The sequence below is a fragment of the Crinia signifera genome, chromosome 2 (genome assembly GCF_055691185.1).
Source record: "Crinia signifera chromosome 2, ASM5569118v1, whole genome shotgun sequence".
NCBI classification, from domain to species: Eukaryota; Metazoa; Chordata; class Amphibia; order Anura; family Myobatrachidae; genus Crinia; species Crinia signifera.
In genome coordinates, this window is record NC_139218.1 from 124825747 (window position 1) to 124849736 (window position 23990).

At 44.6% G+C, this 23990-nt stretch overlaps 1 protein-coding gene across 1 annotated transcript in view; it reads left to right on the forward strand.

Moving 5' to 3' along the window:
* Nucleotides 1-8289, forward strand: part of ST7L (suppression of tumorigenicity 7 like) — a 69849-nt gene extending 61560 nt beyond the window's left edge. Inside the window, exons 14-15 of the mRNA XM_083172786.1 lie at nucleotides 6327-6466; nucleotides 7961-8289. Coding sequence (XP_083028912.1) covers nucleotides 6327-6466; nucleotides 7961-8056 — 236 coding nt within the window. The 3' untranslated portion in view covers nucleotides 8057-8289. The remainder of the gene's footprint in view (nucleotides 1-6326; nucleotides 6467-7960) is intronic.
* Nucleotides 8290-23990: the final 15701 nt, after the last annotated feature.

Consider the following 23990-nt stretch of genomic DNA (forward strand, 5'->3'; position numbering starts at 1 on the left):
AATTGAACCACCAGAATGCCCCCCCTCCCTCGTAGGTGTTAGTGGAAAAATTGTCTGGGATTTAATGCACCCCTTCCTGGATAAGGGTTATCACCTCTATGTGGATAACTTTTACACCAGCATCCCCCTGTTTAAGGCCCTTGGTTCAAGAGGTACAGCAGCTTGCGGTACTGTGCGCAAGAACCAAAGAGGCCTCCCCAAAACGCACATTGCCCAAGTAATGAGAAGGGGTGAAAGCAGGGGAATATGCACCGAAAATATGTTGTTGGTCAAATATAAGGACAAGAGGGATGTCCTTATACTGACAACAATTCATGGAGACAGTACCACCTCCATCCCTGTACGAGGTACCAGTACCCACACCTCAAAACCAAATTGTATCCTAGATTACAATAAGTACATGGGCGGAGTGGATCTTTCAGATCAGGTACTGAAGCCGTACAGTGCCCTGCGGAAAACAAATATCTGGTACAAGAAGCTGGCCGTGTATATCATCCAGATGGCACTGTATAACGCTTACGTGCTATTCCGTTCTACCGGCCAGAGGGGGACATTTATGCACTTTCAAGAGGAAGTCATAAAGAGCCTAATATTTGGGAATCAGCAGGCAGAGGGCCCCAGTACTTCTAGTACTGGCCCCCGTATTGTACCAGGGCAGCATTTTCCCAACGAAATCCCCTCCACTGCAAGAAAGGGCAGAACACAAAAGAGGTGCAAAGTTTGCTATAAAAAGGGAATAAGAAAGGATACTATTTTCCACTGTGAAACTTGCCCCGACAAACCCGGCCTATGTATAAAGGAGTGTTTCAAAATATACCACACATCTATGGATTATTAGGTTCATCATTTCACCGTGCTTCGGGGGTCTTGCTAATGCCACATAGCACCCACCATTCATTCCACCAGAATCTGAGCTGCAAAATCCAAAAATCACTCATTCCCTTCTGAGTCCTGCCATGCACCCAACTGGTATTTTTTGGTCACATGTGAGGCATTGCCGTACTCTGGAGAAATGGGGGCACAGATTTTGGGGTGCTTTGTCTCCTTCATTCCTTGTGAAAATGAAAAATTTTGAGCCAGAAGTACATTTTTGTGTAAAAAAATGTATTTTTTTCATTTTCACTGCCCAGTTGTACCAAAATTGATGAAACCCCTGGGGGTTTGAAATGTACACTATACCCCTAGATGAATTCCCTGAGGGGTGTAGTTTGCAAAATGGGGTCACTTGTGGGGGGGTTCCACTGTATTGGTAATGCAACATAGCACCCACCATTCATTCCACCAAAATCTGTGCTCCAAAATCCAAAAATCACTCCTTCCCTTCTGAGTCCTGCCATGCACCCAACTGGTATTTTTTGGTCACATGTGAGGCATTGCCGTACTCTGGAGAAATGGGGGCACAGATTTTGGGGTGCTTTGTCTCCTTCATTCCTTGTGAAAATGAAAAATTTTGAGCCAGAAGTACATTTTTGTGTAAAAAAATGTATTTTTTTCATTTTCACTGCCCAGTTGTACCAAAATTGATGAAACCCCTGGGGGTTTGAAATGTACACTATACCCCTAGATGAATTCCCTGAGGGGTGTAGTTTGCAAAATGGGGTCACTTGTGGGGGGGTTCCACTGTATTGGTGCTTGGGGGGTCTTGCTAATGCGACATAGCACCCACCAAAATTCCACCAGAATCTGAGCTGCAAAATCCAAAAATCACTCCTTCCCTTCTAAGTCCTGCCATGCACCCAACTGGTATTTTTTGGTCACATGTGAGGCATTGCCGTACTCGGGAGAAATTGGGGCACAGATTTTGGGGTGCTTTGTCTCCTTCATTCCTTGTGAAAATGAAAAATTTTGAGCCAGAACTGCATGTTTGTGTAAAAAAATGTAATTTTCCATTTTCACATCCCAGTTGTACCAAAATTGGTGAAACCCCTGGGGGTTTGAAATGTACACTATACCCCTAGATGAATTCCCTGAGGGGTGTAGTTTGCAAAATGGGGTCACTTGTGGGGGGGTTCCACTGTATTGGTGCTTGGGGGGTCTTGCTAATGCGACATAGCACCCACCAAAATTCCACCAGAATCTGAGCTGCAAAATCCAAAAATCACTCCTTCCCTTCTAAGTCCTGCCATGCACCCAACTGGTATTTTTTGGTCACATGTGAGGCATTGCCGTACTCGGGAGAAATTGGGGCACAGATTTTGGGGTGCTTTGTCTCCTTCATTCCTTGTGAAAATGAAAAATTTTTAGCCAGAACTGCATGTTTGTGTAAAAAAATGTAATTTTCCATTTTCACATCCCAGTTGTACCAAAATTGGTGAAACCCCTGGGGGTTTGAAATGTACACTATACCCCTAGATGAATTCCCTGAGGGGTGTAGTTTGCAAAATGGGGTCACTTGTGGGGGGGTTCCACTGTATTGGTGCTTGGGGGGTCTTGCTAATGCGACATAGCACCCACCAAAATTCCACCAGAATCTGAGCTGCAAAATCCAAAAATCACTCCTTCCCTTCTGAGTCCTGCCATGCACCCAACTGGTATTTTTTGGTCACATGTGAGGCATTGCCGTACTCGGGAGAAATTGGGGCACAGATTTTGGGGTGCTTTGTCTCCTTCATTCCTTGTGAAAATGAAAAATTTTGAGCCAGAACTGCATGTTTGTGTAAAAAAAATGTAATTTTCCATTTTCACATCCCAGTTGTACCAAAATTGGTGAAACCCCTGGGGGTTTGAAATGTACACTATACCCCTAGATGAATTCCCTGAGGGGTGTAGTTTGCAAAATGGGGTCACTTGTGGGGGGGTTCCACTGTATTGGTGCTTGGGGGGTCTTGCTAATGCGACATAGCACCCACCAAAATTCCACCAGAATCTGAGCTGCAAAATCCAAAAATCACTCCTTCCCTTCTAAGTCCTGCCATGCACCCAACTGGTATTTTTTGGTCACATGTGAGGCATTGCCGTACTCGGGAGAAATTGGGGCACAGATTTTGGGGTGCTTTGTCTCCTTCATTCCTTGTGAAAATGAAAAATTTTGAGCCAGAACTGCATGTTTGTGTAAAAAAATGTAATTTTCCATTTTCACATCCCAGTTGTATCAAAATTGATGAAACCCCTGGGGGTTTGAAATGTACACTATACCCCTAGATGAATTCCCTGAGGGGTGTACTTTGCAAAATGGGGTGACTTGTGGGGGGGTTCCACTGTATTGGTGCTTTGGGAGTCTTGCTAATGCAACATAGTACCCACCATTCATTCCACCAAAATCTTTGCTGCAAAATCCAAAAATCACTCCTTCCCTTCTGAGTCCTGCCATGCACCCAACTGGTATTTTTTGGTCACATGTGAGGCATTGCCGTACTCGGGAGAAATTGGGGCACAGATTTTGGGGTGCTTTGTCTCCTTCATTCCTTGTGAAAATGAAAAATTTTGAGCCAGAACTGCATGTTTGTGTAAAAAAATGTAATTTTTCATTTTCACATCCCAGTTGTACCAAAATTGGTGAAACCCCTGGGGGTTTGAAATGTACACTATACCCCTAGATGAATTCCCTGAGGGGTGTAGATTGCAAAATGGGGTGACTTGTGGGGAAGGTTCCTAACTTTTAGCACTTATGGTGCCTAGAAACCTACATGGTGCCTAAAAAAAAATCTCATAAAAAGGAGGCTCCAAAATCAAGTAGGTGCTCCTTCTATTATGAAGCCTGTGGTTTGGTCAACGTGCACACTAGGGCCACATATAGGATATTTTTGAAAACAAAAGAATTGGGGGAATCAATTTTTAGTCACATTTCTCTAGTAAAATCTACTGTATTCGTTAGAAAAATGTATTAAAATTGAAACTCTGCAAAAAAAAAGAAATTTTGAAATTTCACCTACACTTTGTTTTAATTCCTGTGAAACACCTAAAGGGTTAACAAACTTCCAAAATGCTGTTTTGAATACTGTGAGGGGTGCAGTTTTTGAAATGGCATCATTTATGGGGGTGTCTCACATACAAGTCCCTCAAAGTCACATCAGAACTGAACTGGTCCCTAAAAAAATCAGTGTTTGAAATTTTCATGAAAATTTGAGAATTTGCTATTCATATTGTAAGCCTCCTAGTGTCCAAAAAAATTAAAAGGAAGTTGAAATAATGATGGAAACATTAAGTAGACATATGGTCTATGTTAGTTATTAACTATTTTGAGTGGTATGATTATTTGTCTCACAAGCAGAAAATTTAACATTTTGCAAATTGCTAAATTTTACATTTTTTCACGATATTTTGGTATTTTTCACAAAAAAACACAGACTGTATCGACCCAAATTTACCACTAATTTGAAGTACAATGTGTCACGAGAAAACAATCTCAAAATCACTGGGATAAGTAAAAGCAAAAAAAAGTTATCCCCACTTAAGTGAGACATGTCAGATTTGAAAAAAAGGGCTCTGTCATGAAGGCACAAACTGGCTCTGTCATGAAGGGGTTAATTGCAGCAACCGTTAAAAAATTTGCACAGATGAATCTCAGTGTCTGTCTTCGCTAATTACATGCTTCAAAATACAATGCTAAATGTGCTACAGAATGTAATTCCGATACATACTTACAGTGCCGGGGGTAAGAGGGGGTTTGATATACCAGCCAAGTAAATGTCTGAAGCATTCATAAATGGGGGGCAGAGTCTGGAGTGACCAATGTCAGATGGCACATGTAGGACATCTACATGAGACTGTTGTAATACACTGTAAGGAGCATTAGGATTGGTCTGATGGCATCTATGAATAAACATGTGAGAAATGGAAGCAGGTGGACAGGATGTCCAGATGAATTTAATGCCCATGGTTGGCACATAATACTAAGGAGTATTAGAGGATGGTGTACTGTAGGTAAGCAAAAAAGAGTACATGAGGGAATTTCTACCTATTTGTGAGAACTTTAGAATGGTGACAACAATGCTACGTTAGGAAGGTAAGAATTATTCTGAACTGATAAAGACAGAGCTGGCATAAGGCCTAAGCCTCTTCCAATGTGTTTAAAAATGCATTGCGTTGTGTTCAACATTGTAATCCCCCCAACTGAAGATGATCCATCCATGGTATTATTAATGCGATCACTTTACTGTTACACATTGCAGGGACAAGCTTCCATCAGAGTGTTTGTACTGGCATGTGTTCTTTTATACATGCCGGTGGCAGATCATTTTCTTATTGCCGCAAATATTATAGTTATTAGGTCAAAAACCTGATCAATAGTAAAGTGTTTTTTTCTATGCTTGTTTCATTACGTTTCATTACGCTCATCCCTCCCTGGGAAGACATACTCACAAATAACCGTATGCAGCCTTTCCTTCATTCTGCCAATCGTGTTACATATTGTGTAGTTACATGTTCGTGGTCAGCACCAGGCTTAAATATAGACGTGCTCCAATAAATGTTGAAATTCTAATGGAATGTAGCAATCTTATTTCTCTTTAGAACGTTCTAGGTGGTGAGTCTGCGATGGTCTGATGGGGCCACCCTGTCGGCAGCACAATTATTTTATTTTATATTTTTTAAAGTATCTGAGAGGGAAGATAGGTAGATTTTGGTGTGGCACTGCAGGCCAGTGGTGAGATAGGGTGTAGTGGGAGCCTGGGGCCACCCTAATTTACTAGGGACTGGCTTAAACTGTCATAGCAGAGCACCTTGGCTGCGGACTTATCATGATTCAAGGGCTTTTAATAATGATCCCGGCTGCTGTGTCCACAGGCATAACCAAGTCACATAACCCAGCACTTTCTGAAACTTCTGTGTAGCAAAAATGAACACGGCAATAGAGAAGCGGAGTGTCCCCAATCAGAACAATTTTTGTGCCAAATAAACTGGAAATGGAGAAGCACAGTTATACATTTTCACGACAAATGGATCGAGCCAACAGAGAGCCTATCAGGACTTCATGCAGCTTCATAGTGCCCCTATACATGTAAAGACTTGAAGTCTTTCCTGACTAGTTATTTCAATTTTAATTTTTCTCCATATCTTTCAAAGGCCCCAAGAACAGTTAAGAGGGATTTGGGAGGATGAAAACAGTATACTTTTGTATTGTTTTGCCTCGCTAGAGATCGTGTACTAATCCCACCTACTTTAGTATTGGCCCCACCTACAGTTGATTTTGGCTTCATCCAAGTGAAGCCACTTCTAAAAAAGTAAAAAAATTCAGGACTAGTTTGTTTCTAATCTGCCCCTGAATATATCATAAAGCTACACAGGTTTATTTTTTTAAACCCATTTGACTGTTTTATTGCACACCATTTTAAAACAAATTGCATTGATTATTCTTTTTGTTTTGTTCTATTGCTTGTTTCCTACAGCTTTTCATGAAGTTTCTGTGTACCCAAAGAAGGAGCTACCATTCTTTATTCATTTCACTGCTGTTCTGTGCTCTTCTACTGCGATGCTGGCACTTCTTACCCATCAATTTCCAGAGCTCATGGGAGTTTTCGTAAGAGCTGTAAGTAACCAGTACCATGTACTGAGTTATTATATGTGCCGTGTCTGTTGTAAGTTTATTATACCTTTGTCCCTATTTCTGGATAGAGACACAAGGATAATAAATTACATTTCTTAACCATTTACCTGGTGCTGTTGCATCCCATGCAGCACCGCTATTTGTCCCAGCTTTTTCTGAGGTGATCAGTGGTTAGGATTAAAGACCACAGAGAGGTCTGTTGATAATGGGAGGGGGGTGTGTACTGCTGCCATGGCTATACCTGGCATTTGTGCAACTTTGTCCGTGTTCTAAATCTTATGGGGTCTTTGCTGTTGTTGTATTCTGAAATATGCAGGATGGGCACCACTTCCCTGCTGCTTTACACAAGATTCCCTAATCAAAATATAAAGAGGAAAATGCTTTGAATTCCCCAGAAGATAAAAAATTACGGTACTCTTTACCTAGCACGGCGCCCATCGCGACCATCGCATGCACTAAAAAACGGGTGCGATGCGATGCCCGCGATGGCCGCGATTTCCCATAGGGACCAATGTTAAAAATCAGATTGGTCGCGATTTTAGTGTTAAAAGTCATATTGGTCGCGATTTTTACATAGGAATCAATGTTAAATGGGCCACAGAGCCCTAATAGTCCCCCTGAAGTGTGAAATGGCCCCCACAATTTTTAACGCCACCCCACGATCAACGTGAACCCGAAGCGTGGCGAGCGCAGCGAGCCCGCGAGGGGCGGCGGTACGCGTCCTCCGACCTTTTCATACCCCCACTATCCACGTCGGCGTGGAGTTGAGAATAGAATAGTGTGGCGAGCGGACGCGGATACCTTCACAGGTAAACGCGTCCCCTCGCGGGCTTCACAGGTGTCCGCGTCGCCACGGACACCTGTGAAGCCCGTGAGGGGACGCGTATAACTGTGAAGGTATCCGCGTCCCCTCGCGGGGCTCGCTGCGCTCGCCACGCTTCGGGCTCGGTGGCTCGCTGCGCTCGCCACACTATTCTATTCTCAACTCCACGCCGACGTGGATAGTGGGGGTATGAAAAGGTCGGAGGACGCGTACCGCCGCCCCTCGCGGGCTCGCTGCGCTCGCCACGCTTCGGGTTCACGTTGATCGTGGGGTGGCGTTAAAAATTGTGGGGGCCATTTCACACTTCAGGGGGACTATTAGGGCTCTGTGGCCCATTTAACATTGTTTCCTATGTAAAAATCGCGGGCATTGAGCCAATTAACGCTAAAATCGCGACCAATCTGACTTTTAACATTGATCCCTATGGGAAAATCGCGGGCATCGCGTCGCACCCGTTTTTGATTTACCCGCGATGCCCGCGATTTTTTACCCCCGACGCCCGCGATTGTAATCGCGGGCGCCGTGCTAGGTAAAGAGTACCAAAATTACTTATTCTGAAATAGTAACAACTCCAGTCTCCTGTTAATTATATGTATTGACTAATGATAGGAATAGCACCACTGCCTCTTTGTTCATTCTCTGTTATGTCTCAGTTTTTTGTGACACTGCTAGCACCCTTCAGTTTTATGTTGGAAAAGATTGAGAGCATTCTGCCATCCAGCTTCTGGCACCAGCTGACCCGGATGTAAAATGTATCGAATCCACAAAAGATTACAATGGGAAAGAAGACCACACCAACTCCGAGAGGACCCGGTGATTCTGAACATCCACAGTAAAGAGAGAAATCAGTTTCGCATCCAGTTTCCTGGATACTAAACTTGTTGATGATCCTGTCTAAAAGGAATTAATAGTTGAATAATAATTTATTATGAAATTCAAATTTGTATAATAATTAGAAGTAAATAAAGTTTGTTGAGTGTGATATTGAGTTATTTTCTTTCTTACAATTACCAATAGTTATCATTGGCTTTTAGCTTTTTTTGTTTTCTTTCTCTATAACAAGGAAGCCAGAGGGGGGGAGTTCTAGTTGCTCTATACAGGTTGAGTATCCCTTATCCAAAATGCTCGGGACCAGAAGAATTTTGGATAAGGGATTATTCCATATTTCAGAATATTTTTATATATCAATGATGTATCTTGCATTTATGTTGTACAAGCACATCAAACACATGAAATACACACACATATGTTATTTGTGCATAAAACAAGGTTTCAAAACATGAATTATGTAAAGTCTAAGGTACTGAATTTAAATGCCAAGCAATCGTTTTCGTCTGAGATCCTTATTTTAGGTTTTAAGTGGTTTATCTAACACATCAAGTATATACAAACATCCTAGAAAACACGCACACAAGTCCAATACAAATGACATCAAATCAGGCAATAAACAGCAAAGCGCAATATCTACAATACAATTTATAGTAGGTAGATGCTGGATTTGAATTACTAACGAGTGAAGACATACTGGAGAGTTATCCAGGCACTGTGGGAGAGGGGTGCTGTATCGGATATTAAATTGCGATGAAGAGTAGACACACTGGAGTAAAACAAAGGTAGTTTTTTCTAGGCCCAACTGAAATATTGCACTTTTTTCCTACCAATATATTACATGATTGTAAGCGAACAATCAGGGCCCTCCTACCTCTATATTGGTCTGTTACTAGTACTACCTAGTTTGTTTTATCAGGGTTGTTTCAATTGTAATGTGCAACTGAATATGCTGCTCTACTGTATATAAGAAACTGTAAATAATAACAAATTAACTGTCGGACATGCCTACTTGGATACTGTCACTGAATTAAATAGATAATTGTCCACCATCCTTTCATTGGAGACAGTAGACATGTCCGCCATTGTAGTGGGTGTGTTTTGAAAATGTATATTTTTAAGGTTAATAATTGCATAGGAGCAAAAATGATTTTTGCGGTGTTTATGTCCGTCCCCCGTGTCCCCCCCCCCCCCCCCCCGAAAAAAAAATATACAGATACAAAACCCAAAACACTGAAGGGTGGTGTTTGAAATCAGATCCAGTTCCAAAACCTGCCCGGAGATCCAGACCCAAAACGCAAAACAAGAAAAGTGGCCGGTGCACACCCCTAGTTTAAATCTAATAGACACCATTGGTTTAAATTTAATATATACAATCCGTACATTCCAACATGGACTATTCCAGGAGGGACAAAATGTTCTCTACCTAGCTCTATTCTAATGGGGCCTACATCACTCAGCACACAGCATTGCACAGCGATGTGCCGCTGAGCGATCTGTTTGGGCCAGCGTTCTCCGTGAGAACAGTGGCCCTGACCCCGATGACTTATCCAGCATGCTGGATATTAATTGCCGGGGAGATAGCAATGCGCGTGTCCTCACATGGAGTGATGTAGAAAATACCCCTTAATTGAATGGGTCAGGTTGAGAGATACGTACAATACAAACTAATATAAGCAATCACACACACACACACACACACACACACCTACCTACCTTTCATCGGGGCCCTCCTGTCTAAAGTGCCCCAGGCACCCCAAAGGCTTAATTTGCCCTACAGTACATTGCAACAGGTGTCCAGTGCCCTTATAGGCCTTAATCTAACACCCCACAGTCCTGGTTCCCTTTGCTGCATACTTATCAGCCTATTGGTTAATCAGGAACTGTAAGAGTCACATGTGGTTACTTCCACTCCTTTATGATACATAACTGTACTTGGGCTACAATTATTTTGAGGTTCCCTCCCTTTTTTATAGACCCAATGCTAATTTACTGTGCATACCATTAATAAAGAGGTTTTGTGTTTGAAGGTTGAACTTGTGTCCAACTCTAAATGAGCCCCAATGTATTCAAAGTTGCTAGAATATTGGAAAGTTTGTCATATGGTAAAAGAGTCTTCCCTGATGGAGACAGAAATATATGTTTAATCCTAATGTTTGTGGGAACGTTTGAGATCTGAAACCTATATTGTTATCAAATTTAATAAATAGATTTTATCAAATTTAATAAATAGATTTTAAGACGGAAAGATGCTAGAATATATTACACAATTAGAATTCATATTTTGTTTGCTATGAGAATGTTCCTGTCAGCTCCTGGTATAGTCACTCACTATGTGTAAAAGCTTTATTCAAATGCATATTCTACCTACCCAGATACAATTTTGCAGACATGTAAATGACCTTTAAATAAACCATACAATTTTGTAATTTCTTATATACTAAATGTCCTCAAGGTGGCGCCACTTTATCACAAATTAGTTTAAAATCTACTTTTATCAGTTATATCTTATAGCTATTAATATTCCAACTATTATATTTAATTACTTCTTTGGCAGTTTTATGTAAAGTTAGAATTTGAGGGTTTATTTCAGTTTGCATTATAATAATGCACTAATAATGCACTAATACATGTCCTTGCTTTTTGGTTTGCAAAATATAAATGTTACAGAACTATAGTGAGCACTATCTACAGTATATAAAATTATAATACAAAGATTTCACAGCTCCTCCCTGGACATAACATTCATAGATCTTTGTATTACTGTATTTGTAGCATCAGGGGAATAATTTGACCATCAAAATGTTTAAAAAAAAAAAAAAAAAAGTTGATTAAATAAAAAAATATTATATGTAAAGACATTTGAAGTGTAGAAAGTAATTATAGAAGGGCATACATATTTGCTTATTATTTTCTGTAGTTCAGATAATGAGCTATAATTTCCAAATGACTGTTCTTCTCATGTGGAACATTGAACATGAGGCTGTGTTACTGTGTAAGGGTATTTGCTGCCACTTAGAAGATTGGTTCCATGCTAGTGAAGCAAGAAATCTGCCCATTTGTGGAGCAAAAGGTTATCTCTGTATTATTATTAATAACCATATGAAGGGTCAGCTGACAAGCCTGAAACTCTTTTGGATTGTTCATGGTCCATATACACTGGACAATTATGCCCAGCGTGTAAGGACAATGATGATGGGGAAAATCAGTGGGCTGAAAAGTGCTCAGTGCATACACTGAGCAATTTTCGCCCCTTCTGAGCGATTTTCCCAGGGGTGAACGACTTTCTATAGCAGGACGCTATGGAAAGTCGTCTACTGCATTGGTCATCTGCTGCTAATACCAGCAGATGAGCGATGGCCACCGCTGATAATGCGGGAAATTGGGAATCTGTGACTTAAGCCACGTACACAGCTGAAATTGAGCAACCATATCCCCATGCGTACTGGGTGGCGGTTGCCAGGAGCACGCTCCTGCGACCAGCCCTGCAGCGGCTTCCCCCAGCAACCATTGCTGGTCGCTGATGAAAAAGGGACATTCAGCGATATGGTCACTCAGCAATATGTTGCTCAGCAGCCAAACGCTCTGTGTGTACGGAGCTTATAGGAGATAAGTCACAGAAGTAACAGATTCCCAAGTAAGAAAGTCCAGCACATCTTTCATTGAAGAAGTCTCTATAAACAAATTATGTCGTTTGTTGGGTGAGATTGATCCTCCAGACACAGATCAGGTGACCAACAGTGACTGGACAGCAATCACGTGCATTTCCCAACAAACATATATTACACATGCAATTGATGAACGAAACAGTCAGTGACTATACAATGTTACAGAATAAGGTGAACTAACATCTTTAGCAATAAAGACTTGCTGGACCTAAAAAGCAGAAGTTGCACAGTGTAGTTTCCATTTGATTGACACAGTTGGGTCACGGGTGCAGAATTTAGTGCTGTGACTCAGTGTGTAGCTTAGTAAGCACACATCCTATCTCCTGCATGTATATTCCTCACATTTGAATTTTTTTTTTTAATGTACTTGCTGTTAGTTACATGGGGGCAGATGTATTAAGCCTTAACAAGAGATAAATTCAAGTGTGATAAGGAGAGATAAACGTCCAGCCAATCACCTGCTAACTGTCATGCTACAGGCTGTGTTTGAAAAAAGTCAGTAAGGAGCTGATTGGCTGGACGTTTATCTCTCCTTATCACACTTAAATTTATCTCTTGTTAAGGCTTAATACATCTGCCCCATGGTTCCTTAGAGGCCCTTATGTACTGTATGTGTAGATATGAACTTTTTAGTATTCGTGCATACTATTAGAAAATTACCTAGTTACAACCTCATAGGTCACAATTGTAGTGTATGTGTTATTTTAACAATTTAATTTGGAGCCAGATTAAAGCCCCATACAAATTAGACGAGTCCCCTCCCCTACCGATATTGACGGGGACCCGGCGTGCCACCTGCATTGGCAAGTGCATACACACTTGACGATGCTGCTAAGGAAAGGGAGTGATGGTCATGCTGCAGCATGAATGTTGTTAACGGAACATGTTCAGACAAGAGAGAGGGTCATTAACGACACGCAGGAGTGCGTATAGTTAATGATATTGAGTGTACACACTAGCCCTTTCTGAGAGATATTGTGAACAAAATCGCCTAGTATGCGGCTTAAGGCTACAGTGAGCCTGTGGCAATTCAGACAGGTGAGCCACTATCAAAAAGGCAGATTAATTATCTCTCTCTGTGGTACGTACAACATCAATTCTCTGCCTTAACCGCCCACTGTTTTACTTCTGCAAATACATCATAGATGTGCTGTTTATACGTCCTTTTGGTTACCACTGAGGGATGCTTTTTGGAATTGCATGGAGATCCATGCAATTTCGATAGATGTTCCCGATAGAGTGGAGGTGGATGCTAATGGAAGTATGCATGTCAGAAGTGTATCAGGGACTGCATTGAAAAATAGTTCCACTTGTATTTCACACCCACAGTTAACATTAATACACCCCACCCCAGAATGCCTTCTTATACCCACTACAACTCCCCATACAGTGTTGGACTGGGGCCCGAAGGTCATGGTTGGGGCCCATGTTTCTGGGTGTGGCTAGCTGCCATAGAAATTTGGTCTGAGCCCCTACATAAATATATATAGTCAAAATACTAGTACATACATGATAATGTGCTAGATGAATAACTGCAATGCACTGAAGTGAACACACCTTAATCTTGTGCAGTACAGGCTGGGTATCCCTAATACAGATATCCCAAAACTGAACTATTCCATAAACTGTAGGTTTTCAGATTATTTCATTATTTTTTTTGTCCCCCCCCCCCCCCCCCCCCGCACCTTTTATCATACTCGCCTCATCCCCCGGTGTCCACGGCAGCCATCGGATTAGTCTACAGCGGCATCCCTGGTCCCAAGGATGCATTGCGCTTGTGCCGTGACGTCACCTGCCTATCCGTGCACATATAGAATGCATTCTTGGGACCAGGGATGCCGCTGAAGATGAATCTGATAAAGACGGTGGACGCAGAGCCGGCCCTAGGCATAGGCAAACTAGGCAAATGCCTAGGGCGTTTGGAATGCATAGGGGCACCAGCAGCTTCTGCTGATTAAAATGATATGCAGCATGCCTATATTCTGTGTGTGAGTGAGGCTGTATCTGCATATGAAATAGTGTATTCATGGAAATCACTGTAACATAGCATTCCGTATGCAGGTACAGCCACAGTCGCACATAGAATATAGGCATGCCGTATATCATTTTAATCATCAGAAGCTCCTTGTGTGACCTGGTCATAACAATGCAAAGAAGACAAATTTTCAGCAAAAAATGCACCCAACGTTAGCAGAACTGGCCAAGAGCTGCATGGCCTAATGAGGCAAGATGTATGAGGAAACATCTGTATCCAAGCAGAGGCAGAGGTCACAGTGTTAGCGGCTGTGCGAGTGCTGTCTGCGGGTGGGTTGGTTGTGCAATAGTGTTCGGCATATGTGTAAGGGACATTATGTGTGTCATGTATATATACATTAATAATGTGCAACATAAGTGTAATGGGCATTATGTGTGTCATGTGTATAAGCGCAATAATGATGTGCAACATATGTGTAAGGGGCATTATGTGTGTCATGTGTATTAGGGCATTAATAATGTGCAACATATGTGTAATGGGCATTATGTGTGTCATGTGTATAAGCGCATTAATGATGTGCAACATATGTGTAAGGGGCATTATGTGTGTCTTTATGTGTATGAAGGGCATTAATAAAGGTTGGCATAATGTTTAAGGGACATTATGTTTATAAGGACATTAATAATGTGTGTCATGTGTAAGGGGCATTACTGTGTGGTATTATCAGGGGTGCCGAGAGAAAGGGGTAGGGGGCAGTGTTCCCTCTAAGCTGTGCGCGTGTGCGCGCGCACACAACTCGCCGAGCATGCGCACAGACATTACAACAGAGCGCACAAAGCAACAGTGGTCAACTTTTTGCTGTTGTGGACTAAATTAATGTGTGTTTCACCCATTAACTACATCATGTGCTGTGTTTTGAATGTTTAAATGTTTAATATCATTTTGAAGAAAAGTTAACACAAATGCTGAACATAATTTTCTAGTTATATATAGAAGTGACGCACAAAAATAAAAATTTCCTTCCAAAGTTGCACAGCCAAAATCTTTTGCAGCACACAGCCTTTGTAAAATTAGAGGGAACATTGGTAGGGGGTACATATTACCCAGGCCAAAGTTTGATGGAAGGGTCCAGTGGGGCCCCCGGGACCCCTCCCCTTAAGTGACAGCAGCAGCTGCAGCTCTTCTCCTCTGCCCAGCACACACTGCTTTGTGCTGGGTTGCAGTGTGGCCATGGAGGTGCTTACATTTACATACATTTTTTTTCTCAGGATTTTTTTCTAAGGGTATAATGTGAATAATGTGAGGAGTAATGTATATAAGGTAAAGTGGTACTACTGTGTGATGTAACGTGAATAAGGGACACCATCGCATGATGTAATGTGAATAAAGTTGCACTACTGTGTGGCATAATTTGAATTGGGAGTACTATTGTGTGGCCATGCCCCTTCCCAGCAAGAACACACCCCTGTTTGGGCTGCGCACCGAATGTGTGCACTGTTTCTATTTAAAATATTGCGGGTAGGAGCACCAAAATGATGACTGCTATGATGAGGGTTGATGGTGCTGGGAAAGGGAAGGGTTAGTGGCGGAACTAGTGGCGGCACTAGGGGGCACCAGCCAAAATCTTGCCTAGGGCGTCATTTAGGCTAGGGCCGGCTCTGGGTGGACGCCAGGGGACACTGTGACTGCCGGGGGTTACACCGGTGGGACCACCAGGGGACCAGGTGAGTATGTAAACAATAAATATTCCAAAATCCGGAATAATACCTTATCCAAAATGTTGTGCTCCCGAGCATTTCGGATGAGGGATGCTCAACCTGCATACAGGGCCGGATTAACAATGGGCCTGATGGAGCTACAGCTCCAGGCCCACTCTCCAAATAGGCCCATTTTGTAGCTGAGGGCCAGGGCTTTCCAACGAGCCCAGCCCTGCGTCGCTAGCCCCCCGGGAACCGGAGATACCGCCAGGCAAACCTGGAACGTTTTCCCCATAGGATAACATGGGACCTGCTAATTCCGACCTCCACCCAGTTCCAACGGCTGCCAGTTCCCCCTCCGGCATCACAGAAGCTCGAGGTTGATCTCAGTAGAGCTCAAATCGCTGGGCCTTCAATCTGATACCAGGTCCATATGGGTTCATTGGTTCTAGAGATATTGCGGGTAAACCAATTATTTTCAGTTCTGAAATGTCATTTCATGGCTGTTCATGTTGTTTGAGGACAGATTTCTCTGGAACCAAACGGCCCAGTTTCACAGGCCCAAAATAATTCGAAGCCTACATGTAAATGTCTCAGTTGGTACCGAAGATATATCTGGTTGTTTAAAGGGGGTGGTTTTCTCTCCCCCTCACACCAGAAAATGCAGGGACTTGGCTGGTGTAAAAAAGGCCAATCCGGGAATGTCCCTGCATGATCCTGGGACCATATTCCCAGGTAAATCCCTGCATTTTTTGGTGTGAAAGGGGTATTATTTCAAATAGCAGTGCTCTGAATACAGCCGGGCAGCCCCCTGCTCTCTGCCCGGCTGTCAATGGCTGTCATTTCTGCCCGGAGTCGGCTGTCCCCCAGTTACCACGAGCATGTATTCCCCCTTGGCAATGAGCATGTAATCCCACATGGCAACGAGCATGGAACCCCTGGCAATGAACATGGAACCACTCGCAATGAACATGTAGGTAAGCAAAACTTTTGTTGCATACATTTTAATAGGCATTATGGTGTTTGGCATAATACGTAATGGAGATTATGGTGTGTGTCTTAACATGTAATGGGCATTATGGTGTAAATTTTTAATGTGCGCCAATGCCCCTATTTATGAAGCATATTGTGCATTATTGCTCAATCTGTTTGGTATAGTGCAGGCATGTCCAAACTATGGCCCTCCAGCTGTTGTGAAACTACAAGTCCCATCATGCATTGCCACAGTTTTGCTGTTAGGGAATGCTAAAACTATGTCAAGGCATGCTGAGATGTGTAGATGCTAGAATAAGGTATCCTTATAGATAGACAGACACTGATGCTGCTTTCAGACCGCAAAACTGGCTTTGACCCTGTATTTGGAAATATTTCCAAAAACGGGTCTGCCAGGTAAAACCCCTTTCACACCGCATCTCTTAAACGGTATATTACCGTTTAAGTGCGTTTTTTTTGACAATGGCAGACCCGTTTTTGGAAACTTTCCAAAAACAGGGTCAAAGCCAGTCTTCAGCGCGCGCCGCCCCCGCCCCCCCTCCACCGGGGGTTAACACCCCCAAATTCCCCCCACCCCAGGGCTAACAACCCCCCCCCAGGGCTAACAACCCCCCCCCCCCCTGTGCAGCCGGTACCTCCGTTGCGTGATCCGGCACTGCAGTTGGTCGGGGAAGCACTTATGAAAAAAAGCGTCTTTCAGAAAATGGCTGCCCCATAGGAAAATCAGTTTTAAAAAACTGTCTTTCGTATGGGGGCAGCCATTTTCCGAAAGTCACTTTTCTTATAAGAAAAGTGACTTTCGGAAAATGGCTGCCCCCATACGAAAGACAGTTTTTTAAAACAGGTTTTCCTATGGGGCAGCCATTTTCTGAAAGACGCTTTTTTTTCATAAGTGCTTCCCCGACCATACTTCACTGCCGGGATCCACAACGAGGTACCGGCTGCACGGCGGGTGTCGACACACGCGCCACGTGGGGGGGGGTGTCGACACATGCGCGGGGGGGGGGGGGGCGGCTCCAGTGCTGCGAATATTTCATGAGTGCTCATTAAATATTCGCTGCTCTGAATTTAGGACCCAGCTCATTGGCTGGGTCCTAAATACCCAAAATACCGGGTCTGAAACGGGTAGGACCCTGCATTTTAACCGGTTTGAAAAAAACGGTATTTTCAAACTGGTTAATTGGATCTGCACCTTTCAGACCGCACAGATTACCGTTTTAAAACGGTAAAAAAACGGCAATATACCATTTACAAAGTGCGGTCTGAAAGGGGCATGACTGTATTGCATTTTCTATCCAAAAGCAGCATATGTAGACACATACCCTCCAACATTACCCATTCCATTAGGTACACAATGCTCTGTTCCTGGACATTCTATGTATGATAGCCATCACCTATGTTAAAATACCCTCTCATCAATTACCAAATTTAGCACAGGTGATGGCAGTCATACATTAAGTGGGAAGCAATTTGTACTTCATGGAATTGGTCATGTTGGAGATGGTATGTTGCCTTGGATCACTATAGCAACCATCGGCTCGATTTGGCCCCCAATTTCTGGAAATGCTGCCCCCCTCCCCCAGTGCCATAGCATTTTAGTCGTGCTGAGATTTGGGAAATTGGAGACTGGACTCGCAGGTGGAGGCTGCACATACACATTACCCATCCTGCACAAGCGCAGTAAATTTATTTATATGATTTACAGTTTCTTATACAGCGCAGTATATTCCGTTGCGCTTTGCAATTGGAGACAACAGTGATTAAACAAACTGGGTAGATACAAACCGACATGGAGGTCGGAGGGCCCTGCTTGCAAGCTTACAATTTATAGACCTCTCTGAATCAGGCCCTTTTTACATACAGTAAGTGATTTCGGTGACACTGCCATGTGACTGATATCTTTAATAGGTAATTTGACAATAATTCATCTGCCCACATAGCAACTATCCCACAGTACTTAAACTGACTACAATTACTTCAGGGACAACATCTGAGGGAAATATGCTAGACTGATGGGAAACTGCTGTGACAATCAGCCTGGAGGGGAGAGACTGAGGGTGATCTTGCTAATGGACTAAGCTCTCAACCTAATGTATAGAGACATTAACATATTTACAACACAACAAACGGTACTTGTGTACTAGCACGGCGCCCGATTTTTTAATCGCATCGCATGCCATACTCCCGATGTCATGCGATGCGATGTGACGCGATTTTAACTCATATTCGATATTAAATTGTATACGCACCCTAATGGGTGCTTACAATGCTTAAATGCACCCCAACGCCACCCCCCAAGTATAAACGTGAACCCGAAGCGTGGCGAGCGCAGCGAGCCCTCGAGGGGCGGCGGTACGCGTCCTACGACCTTTTCATACCCCCACTATCCACGTCGGCGTGGAGTTGAGAATAGAAAGTGTGGCGAGCGCAGCGAGGGGACGCGGATACCTGTGAAGCCCGCGAGGGGACGCGGATACCTGTGAAGCCCACGAGGGGACGTGTATACCTGTAAAGCTATCCGCGTCCCCTCGCCACGCTTCGGGCTCGCCACACTTTCTATTCTCAACTCCACGCCGACCGTGGATAGTGGGGGTATGAAAAGGTCATAGGATGCGTACCGCCACAGCTCGCCACGCTTCGGGTTCACGTTTATACTTGGGGGTGCATTTAACCATTGTAAGCACCCATTAGGGTGCTTATGCAATTTTTATATTCGCATCGCATTGTATAGCATTGTATGCCATATACCAGGGGTGGCCAACCGGTCAGAGGTAAAGAGCCGAAAAATATCGGTAGTCAAGCTAAAGAGCCGTCATCATGCGCGTGCCGAAGGCGCATGCGCCAAAAAAGGGGCGTGGTCTATTTTGACCCCTTGGGTGGGTGTGATACAAATATGCCTCCAATAGTGCAGTGCCATATATACATATGCCCCCAATAGTGCCAGATACACATATGCCCCCCACGGTGCCAGGTATGCACCACACGGTGCCGGGTATGCCCCACGGTGCCTCAAACTGCTATGCCCCCACAGTGCCACAAACTGCTATGCCCCCACAGTGCCACAAACTGCTATGCCCCCACAGTGCAAATTTCCCAGCAGCAGCACTCACCGTTGTTGCTGCTGCTGCCAGGCGGGGAGAGGGCAGTGTGGTGTCCCCCTGCAGTCCTCCTGTCATGTCACCGATGGGAGGAGAGCACAGCACACCACGTGACTCCAAGTCCTTCCGCCCTCACTTCCCTGTGACTGGGCCGCCCACCAATTTAAGCTTGCTGGCCGGCTCCTGATTGGCTGCTGGCCCACGAGCTCTGATTGGCGGACGGTCCAGTCACAAGGATGCACAGTAAGGGGTAGGAGAGATGCGCGATGCGTGCTCTCCTCCCCTCAGAAGGAGAAGGGATTCAGGGAACCGGCAGCAGGGGGGACTGGGACAGACGGTGGACGGCGGGCAGCAGTGGGAGCAGGAGCCGCACTTTACAAGGGGGAGAGCCGCATGAGGCTCAAGAGCCACAGGTTGGCCACCACTGCCATATACAATGGCATACAATTTTAAAATTGTATGCCATTGTACAACATCGGCCGATATCGCGTCGCATAGCATACCATTGCATGCGATATGGTCTGCGATGCGATGGGCGCCGTGCTAGTACACAAGTACCCAACAAACTCTTGACCACAAGGGAAGGAGCTACAGTATATGGTCACTATAAATTCACATAGAATTGATAGTCTGGTTCACAAAAGATTTCGTCCTGAGACAAATGTAGGGCTAAAATGGAACTACAGTATATAAACCTAATTGCAGCAAGATATTTGGCCAATTAAGCTATGTGGTAAATACTGATGAATGTATTGCTTTACTTATTGTAGTTATGTCACATATATGTCCTAATGCTAAACATGTTGTATATAATGCTAATATGGGTGTTAATACAGTGCTAACTTTATTTTAGTTGAGGGGAGCACTAAAGTGGACATAAGAGCTAAGTGAAACTCATTGTGAATTATACCCCTTGTACACCACCTCAAAATCCTGGATTTGTCCCTCGTAGACCAGGGTCAGCGGCATTATAAAAGGGGTTAACTCGTGTCCCTTTACATGGGACTTCTACCCAGGTCCTGACCAAGGTAGAACACTCTTATATCCCTTTTACACCAAAAACCCTGGTCGGACCCGGGTCTTTGAACGCTGGAGTTTCCAGGGTCTGACCCTGCTTTATACCCCATTTACACAGCACTTAGACCTGGGGCGGACCTGGGTCTGCACCATTTACACTTAACCTGGGTCAGCCCTGCCTTTCCTTAAAAATGCTTGCTCGTTGCCAAGGGGGTATAAAATATATAATATATATATATATATATTTAAATAATATATATATATATATATGTAAATATAAAATATATATATATATATTACTACTACTTGAATAACAGGGGGTAGATGGGGGAAGCTGTCCCCGGGTGCTGGGAGGAGGGGGGCCCTGCGGCTGCTGAGGGGCTGGGGGGGTACCTGTCAGCCTGAGGTCGGAGGGGGGTGTCTGCAGCTGCTGAGGGGAGGTGGGGGTACCTGTCAGACTGAGGTCGATGTGCGCCGCCGCCGCTGTCCCCGGGTGCTCCACCCGCAGCCGCAAAGTTCCTTCGGCGAATGTACAGTCAGTGCCGGGGTTCCCTCCAGCGGAGGGACCGCCGACACTGACTGTCTATTCGCCGCAGGGATCGGCTGCCGGGGGGAGTTACAGCAGCAGCGGTGCACATTTTCCCTCAGGCTGACCGGTACCCCCACCTCCCCTCAGCAGCTGCAGACACCCCCCTCCTCCCAGCACAAGGGGACAGCGGCGGCGCCGCACATCGACCTCAGGCTGACAGGTACCCCCCCCCCCTCCCCTCAGCGGGCGCAGGGACCCCCCCTCCCGCAGCAGCTGGGCACAGCTTTCCCAGCGCTGCACGCTGTGGACCCGCTGCGGGTGCCTGGACCCGCAGCGGGACCATTTACACCAGCATTTACACGGGTCCTATCCGGGTTCTACCCAGGTCAGGACCTGGGTAGAGGACCCGTGTAAATGGACACGGATATACCCTATTTACACCGCTGGTGATCCGGGTCTGACCCGCCGCTGACCCGGATTTTTCGGCGGTGTAAAAGGGGTATTAGTATGGGGAAAGGGGAAAGGGGAAAGGGTTTTTTTTTGTCCACGCACAGGTACAGATGGGGCAGGTCCCATCTTGGCTACCTATGGCGAGAGTTTCGCCAGCTCGCCATGGCGCCCGCCATCGCAATACATTTTAAATGCTTGGCGATTCGCCGTGGCGTCTCCGGATGAGTGCAATACCAGTGATCATCCACCAGATGTCACTTTTGAAAACCTCTTTGCGCATGCGTAAAATTTATGCTGCAGCGCGTGCATGAAGCGCAGGAACTAAAGTAAATAATTTATTGTCCCTGGCAAGCCTAGTCAGCGCCTCTCTCACACCACCGGCACGAGCATGATCCCATCTCTTTGAAGGAGAGGATCATGCTGATGCGGGCGGAGAGGCGCTGCCTTTGTTTAACACGAAGGAGCGTCTCTGACGGACGCTCTTGCGACCCAGTTGCACAGACGTTCCAGTAATGAGATGCTTTTGCGTCTGAGTTGTTATTATGGCAGGGTACTACAGTAAAGTACTTTACTACTATTGTGCTGTGTCCAGCAAGTTGTACTGTTCTATAGATAGTGTACACACTAATAAATAAAATTACATTGCATTGCGTACACAATCATTACATTAAATTATACTGTACTGTATTGTACGTCTCATTGGTTTTTTTTGACAGGTGCTGGCCTTTGGTTAGTACAGTATTGTAGTTTTAACACACATAAAAAATTCCGGTTACCAATAAGGCTCTCTTGGCGTCTAAATTTGCATGGGCGCTTGAGCGTCTGTACTTGTACTATACTGGAGCGGCACGGACGCTAATGCGTCTCAGTATACAGTATGTTCTAACGGTGGCCACATTTTGGTGTTATGACATTCACAGTAAGTTACTGATTCGTATAGGGATCATTTTACTTTTGCACACAGTACAGTTACAGTCATGTACAGTATACAGTGGAACTGTAGATTTAGTAAGCTCGTTGAAGTGATACAATGTCTGTAGTTTCACAGGTTTTACGCTCGCCACAAAATATGTCAAAAAAAGTACTGTAACTTAACACCATGCCAACATGGTTAGTTCATAACCCCACTATCCATGTTGGCATGGAGTGGATTTTAAATAGCGTGGCGAGCGTAGCGTGGCGAGCGTAGCGAGCCACCGAGCCCCGCAAGGGTACTCAGACGCATGGCGCCATAGTGGCGCCGTGAAACTACAGAAGTACTGTACTGTACAGTTTTTCAGTGGTCATTCAGCTGCTACTGTATACATTGCTGTGCTGTACAGTACCTGTCATGTTTTTAAGACAAGCATGTACAGTACAGTAAATTCACAGTTACTGTAGGAACTGATTGCCATGTCGCACGTGATCAGGGCGCCATTTTTATGTGATAAACTACTCAATGGCAGGCGCGCAGAATGCGACGCTTGTTCCGCACAGGACGCACGTGATCAGGGCGCCATTTTTATTATCAAGATAATAAAAGATGGCTGCACCACGCAGAGCGAGGAGAGCGAGGCCCTTCAGGCGCGGAGAGCTCCTCATCCTGGTTGCTTGGCGGGACAGGCCCCTGGTGACCAACAGAGAGGTGGTGGAGGCATACCAGGAGGCTAGCCAAGCCATCAGGGTGCGCTTCAGGAGGGAGAGAACAGTGAGGGCCCTCCAGCGCAGATGGAGCGACCTGGTCCGTCGGGACCCCCAACTGCTGGACTCCCTAAGGGAATGTAAGTATTATACAGTACGCCAATATGGCGCCGTGCGTCTGAGTCCCACTTGCGGGGGTTAGGTGAAATGAGGGAGATTGCTAGACTAATGAGGGAGATTGCTGCTACAGTATTTCAGGGAGTTTCCTGCAGATTGCAGGAGGGTAGGCAACTATGCTGTACAGTACATGCTTGTTGCCATGGGTGATTTCCTACAGCATTTGTTTTCAATGTGGTCCAGAAGCTGGCTGTACCTGCATATGGAATGCTACAGTACAGTACAGTATGTTACAGTGATTTCCATGAGTACACTATTTCATACTGTATGCAGATACAGCCTCAGTCACATACAGATTATAGGCATGCTGCATATCATTTTATGCCTAGCTGCTGGTGCCCCTAGGCATTCCAAACGCCCTAGAAATTTGCCTAATTTACCTATGCCTAGGGCCGGCATTTGTTTTCAATGTGGTCGTTACATGCCTTTTGCCACATGCTACAGTAGTTTCCTACAGTATTTGTTTTCAATGTGTTCATTACATGCCTGTTGCCATGGGGTGATTACCTGCTACAGTAGTTGTCACCTACCTGCTACAGTAGTTGTCACCAGAGATTTCCTACAGCATTTTGTTTTCATGGTGGTCATTACATGCCTGTTGCCATGGGGTGATTACATGATTCTGTAGTTG